Below are 20,040 nucleotides of genomic sequence, written 5' to 3' on the forward strand. Positions count from 1 at the left end.
TTACTGATGTGACGCTGAAGGATTTGGTTTTTTCGCTGTATTAGGCCAAGTTACAGCAGGATCTGGGACTGTATAAACAGGATGATGGGCCTGCATCTTACAAGCATAGTGGCTAATCTTCTTAGTTGAAGATTAGCTGGAGCAGGGAGGGTCCCCCAATGTGAAGGAAGGGTGCTAAGAAGGCATGTGCAGTACAAATTCAATGTCACAAAAAACTTGAATCAAGGTGGCAAAGAATGTGAACAGAAGAAAATTTTCACTTAACTAATTCTAGAGGTCTGGGTAACAAGGAGAACTGGAAATTTTCATTGAAAAGACACTTGCTATAACTGGCATTACAGAAACATGGTGGGATAATTTGCATTATTGGAATGTTAAAATTAGTGGTTATATATATATTTTTAAGATGGATAGCATGTGTAAAAAGGCAGTCTGTGGGGTGGGTAGCAATTTACATGAATGATATCATTACCTGTTTTAGAGTTCTTGATAACTCTGAACCACAGCATTTTGAAATGCATATTGATCAATGTGGAAACAAAGCCCAGAAGGGGGTATTGGTGTTGTGGGGTGCTACAGGCCATCAAATCAGAACAGAATGAGTTTCTCCTTAAGCACCTGTCTGTAATGTTTGGAAAGTAATTGTGATATTATGGGGGATTGCTGGAGGTCTCATGCAGACAGTAGTAGAACACCATTAGAATATCTAAAAGGTATAGATAATTTTCTAACAGAAAAGATATTGCATCCAGCACAAGGGTGACACATAAAGGTGAATTAATTGCTGAAATAGATGCTGGTGGTTGCCTAAGGACTAGTAATCATGACCCGATTTAAACTCAGTATGGGCAAATGAAGGACCCTCACAACCAAGAAAGTATGTATAAAATATGGCTCATTGAAAGTAGCAATTGGAAATAAAGCAATATATAACAATGGGAAACTAGATAGTAATTTATATAAATTATGAAGTATAGAAAATTGATAAGGGAAGACTCATAGCTGACAAGGGCTAAGGACAATGAGTTTTTTTAAAGTATATTAAGAACAAAAGAAATCCTAGTAATGGTAAAGGTACATTGCTAGATAGAGATGGTAAATTGTTACTAATGATTCAGAAAAGGCAGAAGAGTTCAATAAATTTTCTGTCCTGTACTTGGAAAAAACTAGGAAGATACACTCCTTTCATCTGAGAGTGATTTTCCAGTCCATTTGTAACTAAGGAGGATATTAGCATCTATTAAGGCAGAATAGTCTTAAATCAGCAGGCCTGAATATCTTACACCCAGCAGCTCGAAAAGAGCTGGCTGAGGAGATCTTTGGCCTGCTGATAATTTTTAATAACCCATGTAATACCAGGGAAATTCCAGAAGACTGGAAGACAGTTATTGTACCAATATTAAAAAAGGCTTGTTAGGTCAGTTAGCTTGACATCAGTTCTGGGCAAATTAATGGAAAAACTGATGTGGAATTCAATTAATAAAGAATTAAAGGATAGGACTATAGTTGAAGCCAGTCAATATGGTTTTATGGAAAATAAGTCTAGTCAAACAAACCTGATTTAATTTTTTGAGGCAATGACAAGTTTGGTTGATGTAAGAGACTTAGATTTTTGAAAGGCATTTGACTAAATGCCACATGGCATTCTGATGAATATTAGCAATATACAGTATCAGTAAAGCATATGTTAAGTGGATAAAAAAATGGGTAGGTCACAGATCACAAAAAGTAGCTGTCAATGAGGAATCATTGTTGAATGAGGATGTTTCTAGTGTCAGAGGGGTAGCTGTGTTAGTCTGGATCTGTAAAAGCAGCAAAGAGTCCTGTGGCACCTTACAGACTAACAGATGTATTGGAGCATGAGCATCGACATGCATCTGACGAAGTGGGTATTCACCCATGAAAGCTCATGCTCCAATACGTCTGCCACAGGTGCCACAGGACTCTTTGCTGATGTTTCTAGTGGGATTTCACAGGGATCAATATTAGGGCCAATGCTATTCAACATTTTCATTGATGATTTGGAAATAAAATCACTGCTGATAAAATTTGTGGATGACCAACAGATTGGCAGAATGGTAAATAATTGTGAGACCGGGGCAGTCATGCAGAGCAATCTGGATCGCTTAATAAGCTGAGGCCACCCAAATAAAATTTTTTACTACAAAGTTACATATTTAGGAACAAGGAATTGGGGCCATAGCTACAAAATGGGGAAAGCAGTATTCTGGAAAGCAGTGACTATGAAATGGATGTAGGGGTCATAGTGCACGTGTAACTCAACACTTTCCCAGTGTGATTCTGTGGCAAAAATGTCTAATGCAAGCCTTGTATGTATAAACAGGGAAGTAGTGAGTAGGAGTAGGGATATGATTTTTAACCTTTGTATATGGTGTGGTTAGACCAGTTGTGCAATACTGCATGTAGTTCTGGTGTCCATGTTTTTAAAAGGGTGTTGAAACATTTAAGAGGGTGCAGAAAAGAACCGTAAAGTGATTTAAGGGCTGCAGAACAATGCCCTACAGCAGGGGTGCCCAACCAACGGCCTGCAAGCCGTACATGTTCCACCTGAGCATTTTCTTAAGCCCTGCAGCCTGCTTCAGCACAATATATTAACAGCCACTTTGTTAGTATTTTGTTGTCATATTTACATTTTAATTTACATATGAAGCAAGTTGAACTTAAAATATAAATAATACAGGTGACTTTAAATCTTATTAAAATACACCTGTACCCCGATATAACGCTGTCCTCGGGAGCCAAAAAATCTTACCGTGGTATAGGTGAGACCGCATTATATCGAACTTGCTTTGATCCACCAGAGTGCGCAGCCCTTCCCCCCCCCCAGCACTGCTTTACCGCATTATATCTGAATTCATGTTATATCGGGTTGCGTTATATCGGGGTAGAGGTGAATGTAGAATCTGTTTGGCCCACACAAGGTTGTGCTTAGGTTTATGTGGTCCTCCTGTGTAATAAGGTTGTGCACCACTGCACAGGAAGAAACTTTGGGAGCTCAATCACTTTAGCTTGTCAAAAAGATTAGAAGGTGACTTAATTATGATGTATAAATTCCTTCACAGGAGAGAATACTGGCTTACTAAAGGTCTTTTTAATCTAGCCCGGAAAATCAAATAGATGATGTGTTGCCTATGGGGAGAAATGCTTCAGCAGTGTGGCTTAATGGAGACTTGTAAAGCAGAAATTTGAAGTTCCAAACACCTTTGCCAAGCCAGGTTTGGGATGTGCCTTATGAATTACTGCACAACAGAAGAAATCCTGCTTTCCAGTAGGATTGTGAGGGGGATCTCAATGAGGGAGATGCTCACAGAGGATCTCCTCCCTTAAGTCACAGGAGGAAATGTTCTGGCCCATGGCTGGTCAAACGTAACTATTTTGCTGTCCCAAAAAGTAAGTGTGCTTTAAACGATAGTCAAATTTGTATTTTAGAATCACATTCACATAGTCTCCTTATAGTTACAAATAAGGTCTTGGTCTATTACAAGTGCATTCAAAAAATTTAATTTACTTTTCATTATTCATTTTACTTTTTGCATTTCTCTCAGGTTAGGTAATGAAAATGGTTCAAGGATTTGCTTTAATTTTACATTGGAATAATATAATACACCGCTACCTTGATATAACGCCACCCGATATAACACGAATTTTGATATAATGTGGTAAAGCAGTGCTTGGGGCGGGACTGTGCACTCTGGTAGATCAAAGCAAGTTCAATATAACATGGTTTCACCTATAACACGGTAAGATTTTTTGGCTCCCAAGGTCAGCATTATATCGAGGTACAGGTGTATAAGCCAATCAAAAAGTGTCATTATTTGCTTGTAACAAGGGCTCCTGTTCAAAGGATGGCCATGATATAACATTAATTTATTTAGCTTAAGAAAGAAAAAATTTAAGGGTGACTTAATTACAGTCTGTAAGTACCTACATGGGCAACAAATGTTTAATAATCGGCTCTTCAGTCTAGCAGTGAAAGGTATAATGTGATCCACATGCTAGAAATTAAAGCTACACAAATTCAGACTGGAAATAAGGCATAAAAATTTAATTAACCATTGGAACAATTTACCGAGGTCATGGTGGATTCTCTCTCACTGACAATTTTTAAATCAAAAACTGGATGTTTTCTCTCAAATCTATGCTCTAGGAATTATTAGGGAAAGTTCTGTGGCCCATTATACAGGAAGTCAGACTGAATGATCACAGTGGTCCCTTCTGTCCTTGAATATTTCATAGATTCATCGATTTTTAAAGCAGTTCTATGAAAAATTTGTGTTTTTTTTCTTTTCAGCTTTAATAAAATATATACGACCAGTATTTGTATCTCGGTCAGACCAAGATTCTCGCAGAAAAACTGTTGAAGAGATAAAGAGACGCGCTCAATCTGATGGCAAATGGCCACAGGTGTAGTATAACCTCTTTTATGTGATATTTGACATTTGTTGGCTTTGAGAAGCAAATTTTAGTCTTTTTTTTTCTCCATAGAGGACACACTAGACCTGCATGCTTTTTCTCCATGAATGCAAGATTTAAAATGTTTCTTTGCACAACACATTGCTAGCATGATCTTTAAGTTATATTATAACAATTTTTAGTCCTTGGAGAAAATTTCCATTGGACCAAAAATGTTAGTAGCATCTGAAGCCTTTAAATTTAAACAGCAGCTGAGGTTCTTGCACTTGAATTTTATAATTGTTATGATATGGTACACTTTTGGGGGGGAGGGAGGAAATAGAAAAGGAGGGACGGTTATGACTACTGTATTTCAGCCCTAAACTTTTTAGAAGTATGTGCATTTTTATTTTAAAATCTGAAGCATATTAAAAACTCTGCTGTTTTTTGAAGATAGCAAGTCTGTGGTTTTAGTTTTAGCATTAGATTGCATCTATGTAATCCCTTTTCACAGTAACTGCACATATTAATAAGTCATATTTGATAAGCATATGTGCCAGCATAATCCAGCAAACAAGTAGATTTTAAATAGACATAAATTTCTGTTAGAGTAGTTCCTGATTTTGTGGGGTCCCTCAATGAGGGCATGTACTCCCTTTCCTATACCATTAGCACTCACAACAAGGGAGAAGAGCTTGGAACCTACAAAGTACCATCACAAAGTACCTGTGCATTAAAAAGTGCATTCCAATTGATATAAAGAGGGTGGGTGTTGGAGGGTGGTCTTTGCCCTTTCGTTTCTCATCCATTGCATTAAGATTCAGAAAACTTGAACCAGTTTGGCTCAAACTAAAAAAACAAAACCCTAAACTCACAAACCCTATTTTGGGACAGACAAGGTACCTGAAAAATGAAAATTCGTGAATTGTTGAAAGACCTATAGAATGAAATATTAAGCAACGCAAATTATAGCTCTTCTTAAGCACACCAGGTATAATCCTGTAGTCAACATGAATAAGAAACAGAATACGTCTGTGGCATAGGATAGTCACTCACCTCTGTAAGTGTTTTTAAGATTGGGACCTTAATACTTGATCCTATGCCTTTGCTCAGCAGCTCAAGTCAAAATATAATGTAATGCAGTCTTTTTTTACTGCTGGGATTAAAATATAAATGGTATAGTTTAAGCAATGTTTCCCAGTCTCTTCAATGCCAAACTCTTATTCAGGAAAATGAAACTAATTGCACCCTCACTGTGTGTTGTTCATAGCCTTAGAATTATAGATGGAAGGGACTTCAAGAGATCATCTAGTCCAGCCCCCTGCTCAAGGCAGGACCAATCCCCAAATGGCCCCTTCAAGTATTGAACTCACAGCCCTGGGTTTAGCAGGCCAATGCTCAAACCACTGAGCTATCCCTCCCCTTTGTAGTTTAACTTGCACATCTTCCATGCCCTGTTGTCAAGTCCTCTGTGTCCCCTTCCCTTCTTCCTTCCTCCCCCGTGACATACCCAGGGTACAATCCAGACTGAGTAGCTGTGTCACCCGTGCCCTCTAACCTGGAGTGCCCTTTAAACTGCTTTGCTGCTGTAGCCTCCAGTCAAGACTGCTTGGAAACAGTCTTCGACATGTAAGTCACTCCTAGCTATGTTGTATGTGTGCTGCAGCCAGCCCAACCCCACCTTGGTTATGTTGCAGTGTGACCCTAATGTATCCCTAGTCCTAGATTTTCTCTCTAAAATGTATGTTCTGTACCGCCCAGTTCTTTCCTGGAAAATACAAACTTATATAAAGTCCCACATTTTATTACTAGAATTGATATGCACACATCTTGTTACCCCAGATGGAGTTTCACAGACACTTCAGTTTAAACACACTAGATAAGATAAAACAAGTTTGTTAACTAAAAAGAGATTTTGAGAGTGCAAATGATGAGGCATTAAAGTCAGCAATGGTTACAAGAAAAATAAAGATAAAACTTAACTAGTGCCTTATTTAACAAACTTTGTTAAGCAAAGTTATTTCACCACATTCTCTCAGCAGTCTCACTGACCAAACTTCTTAGGTCAGTGTTACCACATTTTCCCATTACTTTGGGGTATGCTCATTTATTAGGGTTACTCTTCTGGGCATGGGAGGGGAGGTTCTGTAATTCTGTCAACATACTGCTTGTGTTACTTGTTTTCATATGGAGCTCTACTTCTCCCTTCTGCAAGTTCCCTCCCAAAGGAACTATCCCGCAGGACGTAGGTCTCCCCTCCCCCCGCATGTCTGAGCGTATTGGGTCAATCAGCACTCCCAAGCTGCCACCCTTATATGCCCCTGGACTCAGCAGGCTGGGTCGAGCAGCACTTCCAAGCTACCACCCTCACATGCCACAGGTTCAGCACATCCTTTCACATTACAACTGTTCTGGTAGTAACCCACTTGATGAGCAAACCTCACAGGATTTTTGGGCACTACAGGGATCTTTAGCTTAGGTAAGAGGAGCATTCCTGCAGAGCAAATGGGGAAGCCAAAAACACGAGAGAGGGAGGGAGAGAGGGAAGCAATCAGCTTAACCATAGAAGTTATTTATTGCCTAATAGTAACCATACAAGGAGAGCCAAACAAACAAAACAGTTACAATATTAAATCTAGCTTAAATTTAATTACAAAGTCAGGTTTAGAAAACTATACCTGATCACCCAAGTCAGGGCTGGAAAGCTATACCTAGAGTAGGGAAAAAAAAGATAGCGAGAGGGAGGGAGAGTTGGGTTTTCACCACTCCATGAAGCTTGAACTGGTCGGGGTTCCCAGGTGGTGGTGGTAGCTGAGGGTCTGGAGTGTTGGAGACAGGCAGAGCCCACAGCATGATCAGTCAGGAGAAGATGAAGTCCCAGTGGAAGTGATGCAGATTTTGGATCCAGGCATCAGAACCCTTACTTGAGTGTGAGTAGGGGTTTTTGTAGGGAAACAACAATGGTTCAAGAGAGAACTGTAGATTTGTTAATTGGTAAACTGATGGTTCAGAGGAGTATACCAAAGTTGTTTTGTTCAGGCTAGACAATAGGAACTGATCATTCCTGGCTATAGGCGGTGTTCCTTCAAGGGAGTCCACAACGCAATTAGGCAGCTTCAGTATTTTGGATACCAATAAAGGATTTATTACTAGATTTGGTCTGATAACTACTGAGCTGGGTGTGTGCAGGCATGGGTTCATTAACATCTGGAGCAAAGATCCCCCATCATGCAATGCTTCCTTGCTTTTCTGGTCCCAGAGTTCAGTGTGGTTCTTGCCTTGGAACTTCGGTTCTCCATTCTGTATTCTAATGGAGATGCCTCCCTATTCCATCTTCAATGCAGATAAAGTTAGGGGAGTTGCTTTAATCTTGTCACCATTTTCCGGAGGGATTTAGGTATGTCTCCCACTCTTTGCAAGTCTTTCTTCTGGTCAGTTTTGGTTCAAGCAGAGGCTGGGGTGGGGGGGTCCTTCGTGAGTCCGAGAGGCTGGATACTGCACCCTGGTTCCCCAAGAACACAGAACTGATGGGTAACATCGGAACCCCTTCTCCAGTTCGATAACTGTTTCCTTTGTTCCTTTTGGTGTAGTAAGTCAAAGGACAGAGAAAGAGAAGGGGTGCCTTGGGGTATTTGTCCCTCATGTTTATAGTATCGGTCCCTTTCTTGGAAAACATCTCCAGCTGAGATTCAGGAGACAGAGTCTCCATAGGAAAGGATGTTCCCTGCTGCTTTTCCTTACCTGTTGTATCCTATTTTTTGTTTCTCTTCCTGCTTAATGACTTTGTTTACTGCTTAAATGCAAATTAAGCAGAGCATACATTCCTTTGTTTGAGATGGACCTGTTTGGAACATGTATTAATAACACCATATAACTTCACATACAGTGTTGCTACACACATTTTATGAGGACAGTATTGACCAGCAAATTATACGTTTTCAAATGATATCTTAAAAGCATACGTTGTACAAAGATTATTACAATAGCGTCTAGGGAGTGGACATGGGTACATTGTCACCTTTCCCAAATAAAACCCACTTTGGGAAACACTAGTGGTGCATCCTTTCTTACATGCTCTGAATACTGAAGTAGTTATCAGTGTTGACATTTAAAGTATTGTTGCAAAGTTGGCATCTATTGAAATGAGAACATCTCATCTGAGAACCATTGGTTGTGTTACGCTCTCTTCAAACTCAAGCAGCCCTCTCTCTATCTGTTACACATGGTTCATGTGTTTTTTAAAATGAAACTGAGAATCTGGAAAATAGTTTGGCAGTCTGTTCCCCCTGTCCTCCCACCAGCTAGTCCTTCATGCTACCCTGTGCTGTGGAAAACACTGGTTTAAAGAATAAATAAAATATCCTATTCCACAGCTTATGTGCCAGATTCCATGCATCTGAAAGTCTTCATGACTTGAAAAGACCATGCTATCATTTAAACATTTTCTTTAGCTTGCTTACTTTTTCTTAAATTACTATAACTCAGATGTGAAGAGTTTTAATATTGGTTTTGAAAAGATGTAAATACAACAAATATTCTGTAACAGTAAATTTTGTTTTTGCTCCAAGATAATGATATTCCCAGAAGGAACTTGCACAAACCGATCTTGTCTAATTACCTTCAAGCCTGGTAGGTATGAAGCATAGCTTTCTTTACAGAATGTTCTCATATTGTATAATTTTTTTAATATATTGGTTTCCATTGTAAATGGTTTGCAGTTATAGAATTTGAATAAAAAACTGGTAATGAGGTGCAGTTGAAGTGGATTTTTTTGATCCTATAGATGGACTCTAGTTTTATCATTACACAAAACTTACATCTAATTAAATTTACCATTTTTGACTGTTTTCTGGAATGTGTATAAGAATCTGAAAAATGAGTGTTTTTCCTACTGAATTTTTGCATTCCTTATGATGCTGGAGCGGTCTTAGCACCCCTCTGAAACATGCAGTCTAAGGGTTCAATGTACATCTGTGACTATTTGAGGCTGCTACAATACTTGCTGCTAAGCGTAGTTGACTGTCCTCTTCCCATTGGATGCCACACATGTTCTTCAGCAGAGATGCCCTCTGGCCAGGCCTATGCCAAGACTTCTGGCAATATAGTAATATCAGTTAGGAGGACTCCCCCTCTCCTCCCTCCCTCCTCAAACATTTCTGTACTGCCAAAAGCCCTACTGTAAACACAGTTATAATAGTACCAAAGTACTTTTGCTAGTATAGCTTATTTGGCATAGTTTGTCAACTCAGTATTAGCTATACCAGCAAAAGCACTTTTATACTAATGTAAATGTGTGTATGTTAGGAGAGTTTGCTGGCTCTCCTGCTCTCCGTTGCACTCTAGCCAGAAACATTCTACAAAATCCCTTTACTGCCTTAAGTTCTTACTGCACCCACACTTCCAGTTTTCCACTGATCCAGCCCATTCTGCTCTCCAACCCCATTGCAAATGTACTCAACTTCCCTACTTCCCCTGGTCCTAGCTGTCTGTCTCCACTCCCTTCACCCACTTCCTCCGAAATCCTATTGCCTCTGACTTTCCCACTTGCTTCTTGGTGCCAAAAGTCCTTTTCAGAGTCATTACTTTGCAGAATACATTTCCCCATTCTGTATGGCCTACGTTCTTTGTTCCTAGCTGGGTGACCTTCCAGATGCACTTTAATACAGGCAAATGGTTCATATGAGCTGTTCTTGCCAGGGACTCCAGATTACTCTGTGTAAGTGATCTGTTTATCTGATTTACCACTTGACAGATCTTTATCTGCAAACTTTACTGGTAGAGATTGTATATTTTTTTCCTGACCACTGATAGACATTAAATACCACTGAGACAAGAACAGATTGCTACTTGATCCCCCCCCTCAAAATATCTTCAGTTAGTGGTGGTGAATTCACATTAATAATTACATTTTGGACAATGGTTTTTAATCTTTTATGTGATATATTTTAGAGTGCTATCCTTAATCAGAATGTATTGTAGTACAAAGTCAGATGCCCTACAGAAGTCTGTTATGCTAAAACAGTTACCTTTATCAACAAAACTGGTAACGTCATAAAAATATATCAAATTCATTTGCGAGACTTTTTTAGAAGATACTTGACTATCAGATTTTTACGAAATTCACATCTGACAACAACTGTTAAAAGACAGAAACAACAAATATATATATAAAAATCAACAATCCTGACCATGAGTCAAATATAGGGATTTGGCTGTACTAAAATATGAATGTCTTCATAATTGATTATGATTTATGTAGGTTTTGGTGGATTTCAAATGTCTATATTTCCATTCTTCTTAATGCTTGTATCTTCTAAATAAGATAGGTATGTACGTTGTTGTCAGTTACCAACACTGCCTTTTTTTAAATGACTTTTTCTGTGGAATATTGATGTATATTTTGCAACTTCCAGATCTTGTATTCTTTCCACTAGCATGCTATGAATTTCTGCTACTGTACACACCAGACTAACGACGTAACCAATAATCACATAATCTTTTTTGTAATGAGTAATTTATCTGACAATAAGAAAATATGCCAAAGACTAATGATGTGTAATGTGTGCTTTCCAGGAGCATTTATTCCTGGAGTTCCTGTCCAGCCAGTAGTTTTGCGTTATCCGAACAAATTGGTAAGTTCAGCTTGCTCTGCAGATTAAGGGTAATAGGACGTTGCTTTTTTGGACGTTGCCAGCCCACTAGATGGAACTAAGAACAATTAGAAAAGAGGAACAGTCCACAGATTGTACAAGGGAATGTGTTGACCATTAGACACTTGGGGAATGAATGTATGGATGAGTAAAGCAAAATGGCCGAGAAACAGTATTTAGTCCACAGTGTCATTTTCAGTTAATTCATTATGCTTTTCTGGAATGATGGGTAAACATCCTGCCCATAAAACGACAAAAAGGAAGGGACCGTAGGCCTTGCAGGAGCCCTAAGCATAACTTGCTGTGTGAACCAAAGGTTGTGAACCAGAGTAGCACGCACCTCAGCAGACTAGTAATTCACTGGGTATCAGCTAACTAAGTAAGCACGTTCCTGACTGGAGAGGATGGTATGAAAAGACATAGATCTCTCAAGTAACTATTTAAAAGCATTCATAAGAGATGATACAAGAATACACTGACCCCTTGTAAAAATAAGGAGGAGATGACAGGATAATGAATAAGCATCTTTTGTTTGAACTCATGTGTATGAGGATTAGGGTGGTAACTAACACCTACTGGAGTGTAGTAGCTAACTTGTTTGTATCAAAATATAAAAGGAGAAGTGATAGGAGGGGAATCTTTGTGCTAGTCTAGGGGACAGAATCCTAGTGTCCTGATTGAACTGGTACCATTGTTGCAGGCATACATGTGTTAGTATACCTGTAGCTCCTATGAGGCACTTGTACTGTGCTTTCTCAACAACAAACCTGGCTGAGTGCCTTTGCCATCAAACCGAACCTTGTGGTCCTTCTTTATGAATAACATCAAGGGTTGTTGAATCAGCAAGCTGTGCTCTCTGCTAGTGCAGCTAACACTGGAGCTCCAAGGACAGCAGCACTAGTAGCATTAATAAATTAACAGCCTTAACAATGCTCCACAGCACTAATACCATCTGATTTCCTCATGTATTCCTTTCATGCTCCTTCATATTCTGCTGCATGATAATTTCCTTTGTTTTTTTTACCCTTGTCCTTATTTAAAGCCTACAGCAACAATTTTGCTTATTCCATTGCTTTGCAGATTTCCATGGCTTGTTCTCCAGTCAGCTAACAATTTCTCCGTAAATATGTGCTTTCTCATCACTGTAGCCTACCATCAGCTTGTCTCTTACCAAGACTCTTGGTAAGAGACAAGTCTCTTGCACATAAAATTGCAAGACTGGCTCTTGAGCCTTGAGCTTGTGACACATTCTTCAATACTTTCTTGTTCCTTTTGCACTCTTGCGTGGAAGAGGAATCTTTCAAAGGTTTCACTTTCTAGGTACACAAGCTTCAACCTGTGCTATGACCATATCATAATCAGTGCTATCCATGAGTGAGCGCTGGAAGCTATTATAAATATTTAGAGCATCTACATCAGCCGCAGATAACATCAGTTTTCTGGCAGTACTCCTTGTCTGTGTTTACATAACAGGGTAGTGAGAGCCTATTATAAGCTTCAGCCAGTCTGTCTCCTGCAGTCAGGAACCCCATCTTCCAAAATAGAGACTGATCATTGGTCTTTGCAGCCACTGCCCATATCCTTACTTAGTAATGACAGTTAATTCGCACATGGAGTGGGAGGGACACATGAGTTACAACTGCTTGAGGTGACTTTTGGGTTGAGAATTTTTTGCCCAGGTATGTTAACAGATACAACAAACTGCCAGAATTTCCCAGGTCAGAGAGGTCATATCCGCTGCTTAAAGTGGTGGCCAGAATACTGAGTTGAATTCATTACCTAATGATATCACTACCCAGAAACGAGGTATTAAGACATTGCCCACTTTTGAGAAACGACTGTCCTATTTGCTAGTCAAATAGTGGCAATCTAGGGAGGAGGCTTGATTTCTCTGGTATCTACAGAACTATGGTTGCTGCTCTAGGCCATAGGTGTTCTCTGATTTGAGCGATTCAGGCAACACTCAGATGCCTGAAGGAGAATGCCTGAAAATGAAAGACTCCTATAAAAGAAACCCAGACTTAATAGGTCTGCAGTCCCAGGGTACTTTAGCAGCTCCAGGATCACCAATAGCAGCCCTTCTAGCAATGGAAGATTACAACTGGCTATTGGAAGTTGCCACATCACCCTAGAAGTAGGATGAGTCTTAAGTCACATTCCAGCATTGATTATCATGGAAAGTGTCCCTTTTTCTTTTCATATGACATATTCTTGTTTTTATCAAGCTCAGAAAAAATATTAAACTCAAGATTTAACTTTAGCCATTATAGTCAATTCACTGTTTCTTTTTCATAGCTGCTAACCTTTCAGATTCATGTAAGCATATTTAACTTTGATTTTCTTGTTTTTTGTACATGCTACTTTCTTTTATTCTGTTTCTGTTTTAAGCAGTGATGAAGATATTAAAGCAAGATTTTGACATTGTCCATAAGTTTCAAGATCCTGGGACTCTTAATCTTATTGATTCTGAATTGAGTTTGGTACCAAACATCAAATCTAGAAACATACAGTTAGGAGGGTGTAGTGCTTAAACTACTATCTGTTTGATATTTCCTTCTTGAAAACTGAAGTCCTTATCTTTCTTCTGAACCCTTTTTACGCCTCCATTTTCCATTACCTATTTATGTAGTTGCTCAAGCCCATAACCTAGAAGTCATCGTCAGGGGCAGCTCTAGGGATTTTGCCGCCCCAAGCACGGCAGGCAGGCTGCCTCCGGCGGTTTGCCTGCGGAGGGTACGCTGGTCCCGCGGCTGCCCCCTCTTACCCCCCCCCAAAATCACAAATCCAGATCTTTGCAAAATCTTTCATTTTCTTCCTCCAGCATTTCTAAGGTTCTGTTCCCCCCTCCCTCAGTCCACACAATTAAAACTCTTTTTCTATAGGCCCCCATAGTCTTCCCTTTTGGCTGCTGTGACCTGCTTCTTTCTTGCCTCCCTGACACCCATGTTGTTACCCGTTTACTATTAACCTTCCTCACTTGATCTAAATATTGCATCTCCCCATTATTCCTTTCTTTACGTGATCAAGTTTGCTTCTTGGTCTCCTCTTCTAGACCCTGCATAACTATCCCTTCTTACTTTCTACCCTTCTCTCTTACACCATGTTTCAATCCTTTTACTCCACCCTTGATAGCCTTGATGCCTAGCTTGTCCACTTCTTCCACAATAATTTCTGTGCTTTTTTCCAGGCTTTCCTTTTACGCATGAAACTAGTCTTTTCTGAACTAGTCTGCAAAGGCAGTACCCTCTCCTGTTTCAAATACCACTTAAAGTCCCACTTTTGCTATAATGCCAACAAAAAGGTAGCTAACTCATATTGGCAAGGTAGAGGTGCTATTGAGAATAGCTTTATTTCTGTGTAACAAAAATGGAAGACACTGAACTAATAACATTTGTGCCAGTCATTACCTTGACCATTCTGTATATTGCATCCTTCTCTCCCATCTTTCACTGGTTTTGTCTTTTTAGATTATAAGTTCTTCATGGTACAAACTGTAGCTTCCTATATATCTGCACACTACTACCATATATTGAATGATTTTGCTGTATAAATGAGTGTCTTTCCTGGCAGTTCTCTTGTCACAAAGTCAGCGCAGACCTCCAACAAGATTAAACTAATTAAGGAAAAATTTACAGGGCAGAGTCTGTGGAGTAATTATAATGCTTTAGGGGTTTTTTGGGGGGTGTGTGTGTGCGCCTGGGTGTGTGTGCGCGCGTACTGCATCTTCAATTTTGGGTGGCTGGTTTTCTTCAGAGAAAAAGAAATATTTTGTGTTCAAGACAATACAGAGAGTCAGAGGAGAGACAATGTAATCTCTTGAGACAGTACTTCTATTCCTTTACTGTTTTGTTCTTTTAAGCAAAAGTCAAGGATGCTGACAGTGTTTTTTGTATGTGAAAAATCTGCTAATTAGGGAAGTGAATATGCACCATATTTATTTCGAAGTATATTTTTCAATGTTTTGTCTTTTGAGCAAAGAATCCTGTGCCACCTTATAGACTAACAGACGTTTTGGAGCATGAGCTTTCGTGGGTGAATACCCACTTCGTCAGATGCATGTAGTGGAAATTTCCAGGGGCAGGTATATATATGCAGGCAAGCTAGAGATAATGAGGTTGGTTCAATCAGGGAGGATGAGGCCCTGTTCTAGCAGTTGAGGTGTGAAAACCAAGGGAGGAGAAACTGGTTTTGTAGTTGGCAAGCCATCCACAGTCTTTGTTTAATCCTGAACTGATGGTGTCAGATTTGCAGATGAACTGAAGCTCAGCAGTTTCTCGTTGAAGTCTGGTCCTGAAGTTTTTTTGCTGCAGGATGGCTACCTTAAGGTCTGCTATAGTGTGGCCAGGGAGGTTGAAGTGTTCTTCTACAGGTTTTTGTATATTGCCATTCCTAATATCTGAATGTAAGGTAATGTAAGGTAGATTTTTAAAATAGTGGATTGTGATTTCCATGAAAATTTAGAGGAGGGGTGGGTAAACTACGGACTGCAGGCCACATCTGGCCTGCGGGACCATCCTGCCCGGCCCCCAAGCTCCAGGCCTGGGAGGCTAGCTCCTGGCCCTTCCCTGCTGTCTCCCCTCCCCTGCAGCCTCAGCTCGCTCACTCCGCCGCAATGCTCTGGGTGGTGGAGCTGAGAGCTCCTGGGGCAGCGCAGCTGCAGAGCCCAGCCTGACCCGGTGCTCTGTGCTGCATAGTGGCGGCGGCAGCAGCATGACCCGATTGTAGCACCACCAGCCACCGGTGCTCCAGGCAGCGCAGTAAGGGGCCAGGGAGCAGGGGGTGTTGGATAGAGGGCATAGGAGTTCGAGGTGGTGGTCAGGGGGTGAGGATGTGGATGGTGGTTGTGGGGGGATGGGGTTGAATAGGGGCAGGGGTTCTGAGGGGCGGTCAGGAAGAAGGGGGGTTGGATAGGGCAGCAGGGGGCAGTCAGGGGCAAGGGTTCTGGGGGCAGTCAGAGGACAGGGAGAAGAGGTGGTTGGATGGGGCAGGGCCCCCAGGGAGGTCATCAGGAATGAGAGGAGGAGTTGGATGGGGCAAGAGTCCAGGGGGAGAAGGGGAGGGCAGATAGGAAGTGGAGGCTGGGCCATGACCCCCTCCCCTCACTGGCCCTTCATACAATTTACAAAACCTGATGCAGCCCTCAGGCCAAAAAGGTTGCCTGCCCCTTATTTAGAGCATGTGCCATGTATTGTGCTGTGAAAGAGTTTACAATACAAATTAACTGAATTTGCAATGCGTCTTTGTTTGTTTGTTATGTAGGATACGATCACTTGGACGTGGCAAGGTCCAGGAGCGTAAGTCAATCCTATTTTATTCCCTTTGTGCTGCAATTGCTTTCCTGAATTAGTTTGATATTGTTATGTGAAATTGTACAAGTGTGCTTTCAAATATTTTAGCTCAAAAAGTGTCTGGGGATAGAGGTTTTTGAATAAGAAATGAATGACAGATTTTGAATCTTGTAGACCAAGAGAAAAAGTGAATTCTATGGAAAATGCCCTGCCATTATCCTCCTCCTGTATCTGAGCTATTAGCTGAGTGCCTTAATTGATCTTACCTGCTGTAATATAGCATCAAGATAAGAGGCTGTTTTTCAGGCAGCCAGAACTCTAATCATTTAAAGCTTTGTAGGTTTAAACGAGCACCTCAAACGGAATCAGAAACCAGTGTGGACTAAGGTGTAAGATGTTTTCTGGGAAAATACCTCTAAGTGGGCTGCCACACTTGATACTTCTGAAAGTTTCCTCCATACAGCTCCGTTCACTCAACATGGTACTTGCCAAATGTCAAGCAAAGAAGACTCTATGTTTCTCTGTCCCCCACCAGAAAAGAGTCTGTTTCCTAAAGGCAAACAATCCATTCTGAATCCAGGCAGTCTGAATTACATTGAAAACTCTTGACAACACAAAACATATACAACTCTGCTACTGATTGGTGGTAACTCAGATTCACCAGGCTCTTCCTCATCTACTTCAGTTCCTTGGTGAATTAGTGCCTATGGGACTTCTGTAGCTATAGTGGAAGACAAAATATTTTAGAACCTTACTAAATCATTAGTTGGCTGCCTGAAGAGTAGTTTCTCAGTGCTGTCTAAAACTGAACTGGTTCTGTTATTTTCCAAGGCTAGACTAATAAAATAGGTATTGTGCTTTTACACCTAACTTCAAAATAAAATAAAATAAAGGTGGATAATAGTTTGTTCCACAAGTCAAAACAAAAAGTCTCAGCACCTTCTGACTTTTTTATTTAAATAACACAGGTGTTGACCATGATGCTTTTTTAAAGCAAATTTACTACTTTGTTAAAAGTATGTAAATGTGTACTTGTTATATAATGAATGGCACTTTTTCTACAGCTTCAGATTTCCTACTTTATTGCCTTGCTTTTAATATGCAACTTAGAGGGTCACAGAAACCAGTAAAAACACATAAAGGTGCAATCCAAAAGTAGTTTTATTTTTTAAAAACGTGTCTTACCTGAAAAACATAATGTTAGGTGAAGAGTTCAGTATTCTGTGTATTGCTTATTTGCTACATTCAAAACTTGTCTTTTTCATTTTTTAAGGCTGGAAATTCTGTGGCTTACCTTGTGTCAGTTTCACAATTTTGTGGAAATTGAGGTTAGTATAAAAGCAGTAATGCTTTCTATTTTAGGCAATACTAAACTTCATTTCTTGTAGACTGTGTATACATGATACAATATTATTTCTGCAGCAAAACAATGTAATTAAAATGTATAATCAGACTTAAAATGTTAACACTTCATTGCGCACAGACTGAATATGACTCACATTTTGGATAAATAGTTCTATTGTTTGAAAGCTTGGCTCACCAAAGTTTCAGCAGAACTAGCCTTCCTCTCCACTTACAAGATTAACCTCTTAATCACCATGTAGTTCTGTCTCCGAAGGGACTGTTATGCATAAGACTGCTTTCTAAAGGGCTTATGGTCATTCCAGTTAATATACTGGTAACTATGTATTTTATTTTGGATGTTAGTATTGATGTGCAACTAAGGATTTTCTTCAGGAGTAAAAGTAACTGCATGCAATTTCTTCTCATCCAAACAGACTCTTACTTTATGCCTCAAATGTTAAAGTTCCACAGTTAAGCACACAAGAGTCAGGAAATGCAAAAGTTAAGATTTCATGTACAACCCTTAACTTGTTCTCTTGTGCATTTTTACTACAATATTCTTCTATTACATGATAACATACTATTTTTCTCAAAAGATACAGTTTAATATACATTTTTCTATAGCATTGCTTATATATTTTGTAGCACTTTGTACTGTATTTTATTCTTGAATGCTTATACTATTTTGATTGTCATAATTGTCCAGGGTATCTTCGATAGTTTGATGTTTTTCTGTTTTCTTCTCTCAGATACATATTTTAATAACTTACCAGCTGTTTCTCTCATAACAGCACAACCTTCCTTAGGGGCAGTAGATTCATGGATTAAGGCCTGAAGGCACCATCATGATCCTCTAATCTAATAATTTAGTAGAGGAGATGAGGCAGTTAGTTTGCAGTTAACACTTACTATTGCTCTGTTACATAAATGTACCACTGGTTAAGTATAAGTTATTTTTAAAAGCAATGTATGGCATAAATAGGGTAGTACACAGTACACGTTGCTGAACAAATTTGTCTCAGGTTGTAGAAACACTTGCACAATATTTTATTGGAGTATTTGCATGCAGTTAACTTCTTGCATTTCCTGATTTTTTTCAGTGCTTAACCACGTGTTCTTTAATGTTCTCTGCATAATTAAATTAATTTCCCAGATTTTTGGTGAAAAGATAAAAAGTAGTTCCCCGCCAGGGCTTCAGAACTCTACTGGCTTACAAAAATTGGCAAATAAGTCTGGAACTATTTAACTCGAAAGCACTGAATCTTTGTCCTATGCCATTCTTGTGCACTTCATAGAGAGGTGAGCTTAAAAGTTATGTGGCAGGGGATGACATTTTATTCCTTAAAGTACATTAGAGTGGAGCTCCCTCCTGTATACCTCCATAATGTGCATAGGAACACTACCTCAATTACTTTCACTTTACAACATCTACAGGCTATAAAGGGACTGATTCTGTTACCCTTTGTCATTCTTGCATAGTATCTTATGTTGCACTTAGTCCAAATGTATGTTTATGTGGTAAATTGAATGGAAAATCAATATTACTGTTTACACAGTAAATCGCTTCTCAGAGAAATTAAGGGCAGCAGAATCAGACTCTTGGCATGCAGGAACCTTCTCTCAACCCATGCTCATTTTATTATCTTGAGCTTTATATGTTACATAAAGTGATGCAGGGATAACTACTTTTAAGTCAGTTTTCAGAGTAGCAGCTCTGTTAGTCTGTATCCGCAAAAAGAACAGGAGTACTTGTGGCACCTTAGAGACTAACAAATTTATTTGAGCGTAAGCTTTCGTGGGCTACGGCCCACTTCATCAGATGCTTATGCTTAAATAAATTTGTTAGTCTCTAAGGTGCCACAAGTACTCCTTTTTTAATTTATTTATGTATTTATTGTCAGTGGAATTCATTTAGATTTATACAATTGTAACTGAGAAAAATGTGCCTTTATGGGGTTCTGAACAGAGACATGGTCACACTCCCTGTCCCAAAGAAGGATTAACCATTTTATATTGGTGCACTTAACTTTGTTAACAGATTGAGAAGGTTTCCAGATTTCAAAGTGGAATAATAATAATTAATCAGGTAGTGTTAGAAAGAAAGAAAGAGAGAAAAATTGAGACCCAGACAACCATCTCTTTCACAACTGAGTATCTGAAATAAAATGAAAAAAATTCTGCTACTAATTGAGATAAAGTAACTTTTATATAAAATATATTTCACAAGTAGACCATGTTAAAGGGTTTTTAGTAAAATCTACATTTTTGTACATTTAGAACAAGTTTAAATTAAATCTATTCCAAATACATTTTAAACTTCTTTACAGACATTCAAGTATCAGAGG

The 20,040-nt window shown here is 39.4% G+C and overlaps 1 protein-coding gene across 5 annotated transcripts in view; it reads left to right on the plus strand.

The window, feature by feature from the left end:
• The window catches only part of LPCAT1 (lysophosphatidylcholine acyltransferase 1), a 205,533-nt gene that overhangs the window by 68,594 nt on the left and 116,899 nt on the right, over positions 1-20,040 (plus strand). For all 5 annotated transcript variants that reach the window (XM_050938231.1, XM_050938227.1, XM_050938226.1 and 2 more), the window contains exons 4-8: positions 4,313-4,425; positions 8,982-9,042; positions 10,987-11,045; positions 16,323-16,357; positions 17,625-17,679. In XM_050938231.1, coding sequence (XP_050794188.1) covers positions 4,313-4,425; positions 8,982-9,042; positions 10,987-11,045; positions 16,323-16,357; positions 17,625-17,679 — 323 coding nt within the window. The remainder of the gene's footprint in view (positions 1-4,312; positions 4,426-8,981; positions 9,043-10,986; positions 11,046-16,322; positions 16,358-17,624; positions 17,680-20,040) is intronic.

The sequence above is a fragment of the Gopherus flavomarginatus genome, chromosome 2, assembly GCF_025201925.1.
Source record: "Gopherus flavomarginatus isolate rGopFla2 chromosome 2, rGopFla2.mat.asm, whole genome shotgun sequence".
In the NCBI taxonomy this organism is placed as follows: Eukaryota; Metazoa; Chordata; order Testudines; family Testudinidae; genus Gopherus; species Gopherus flavomarginatus.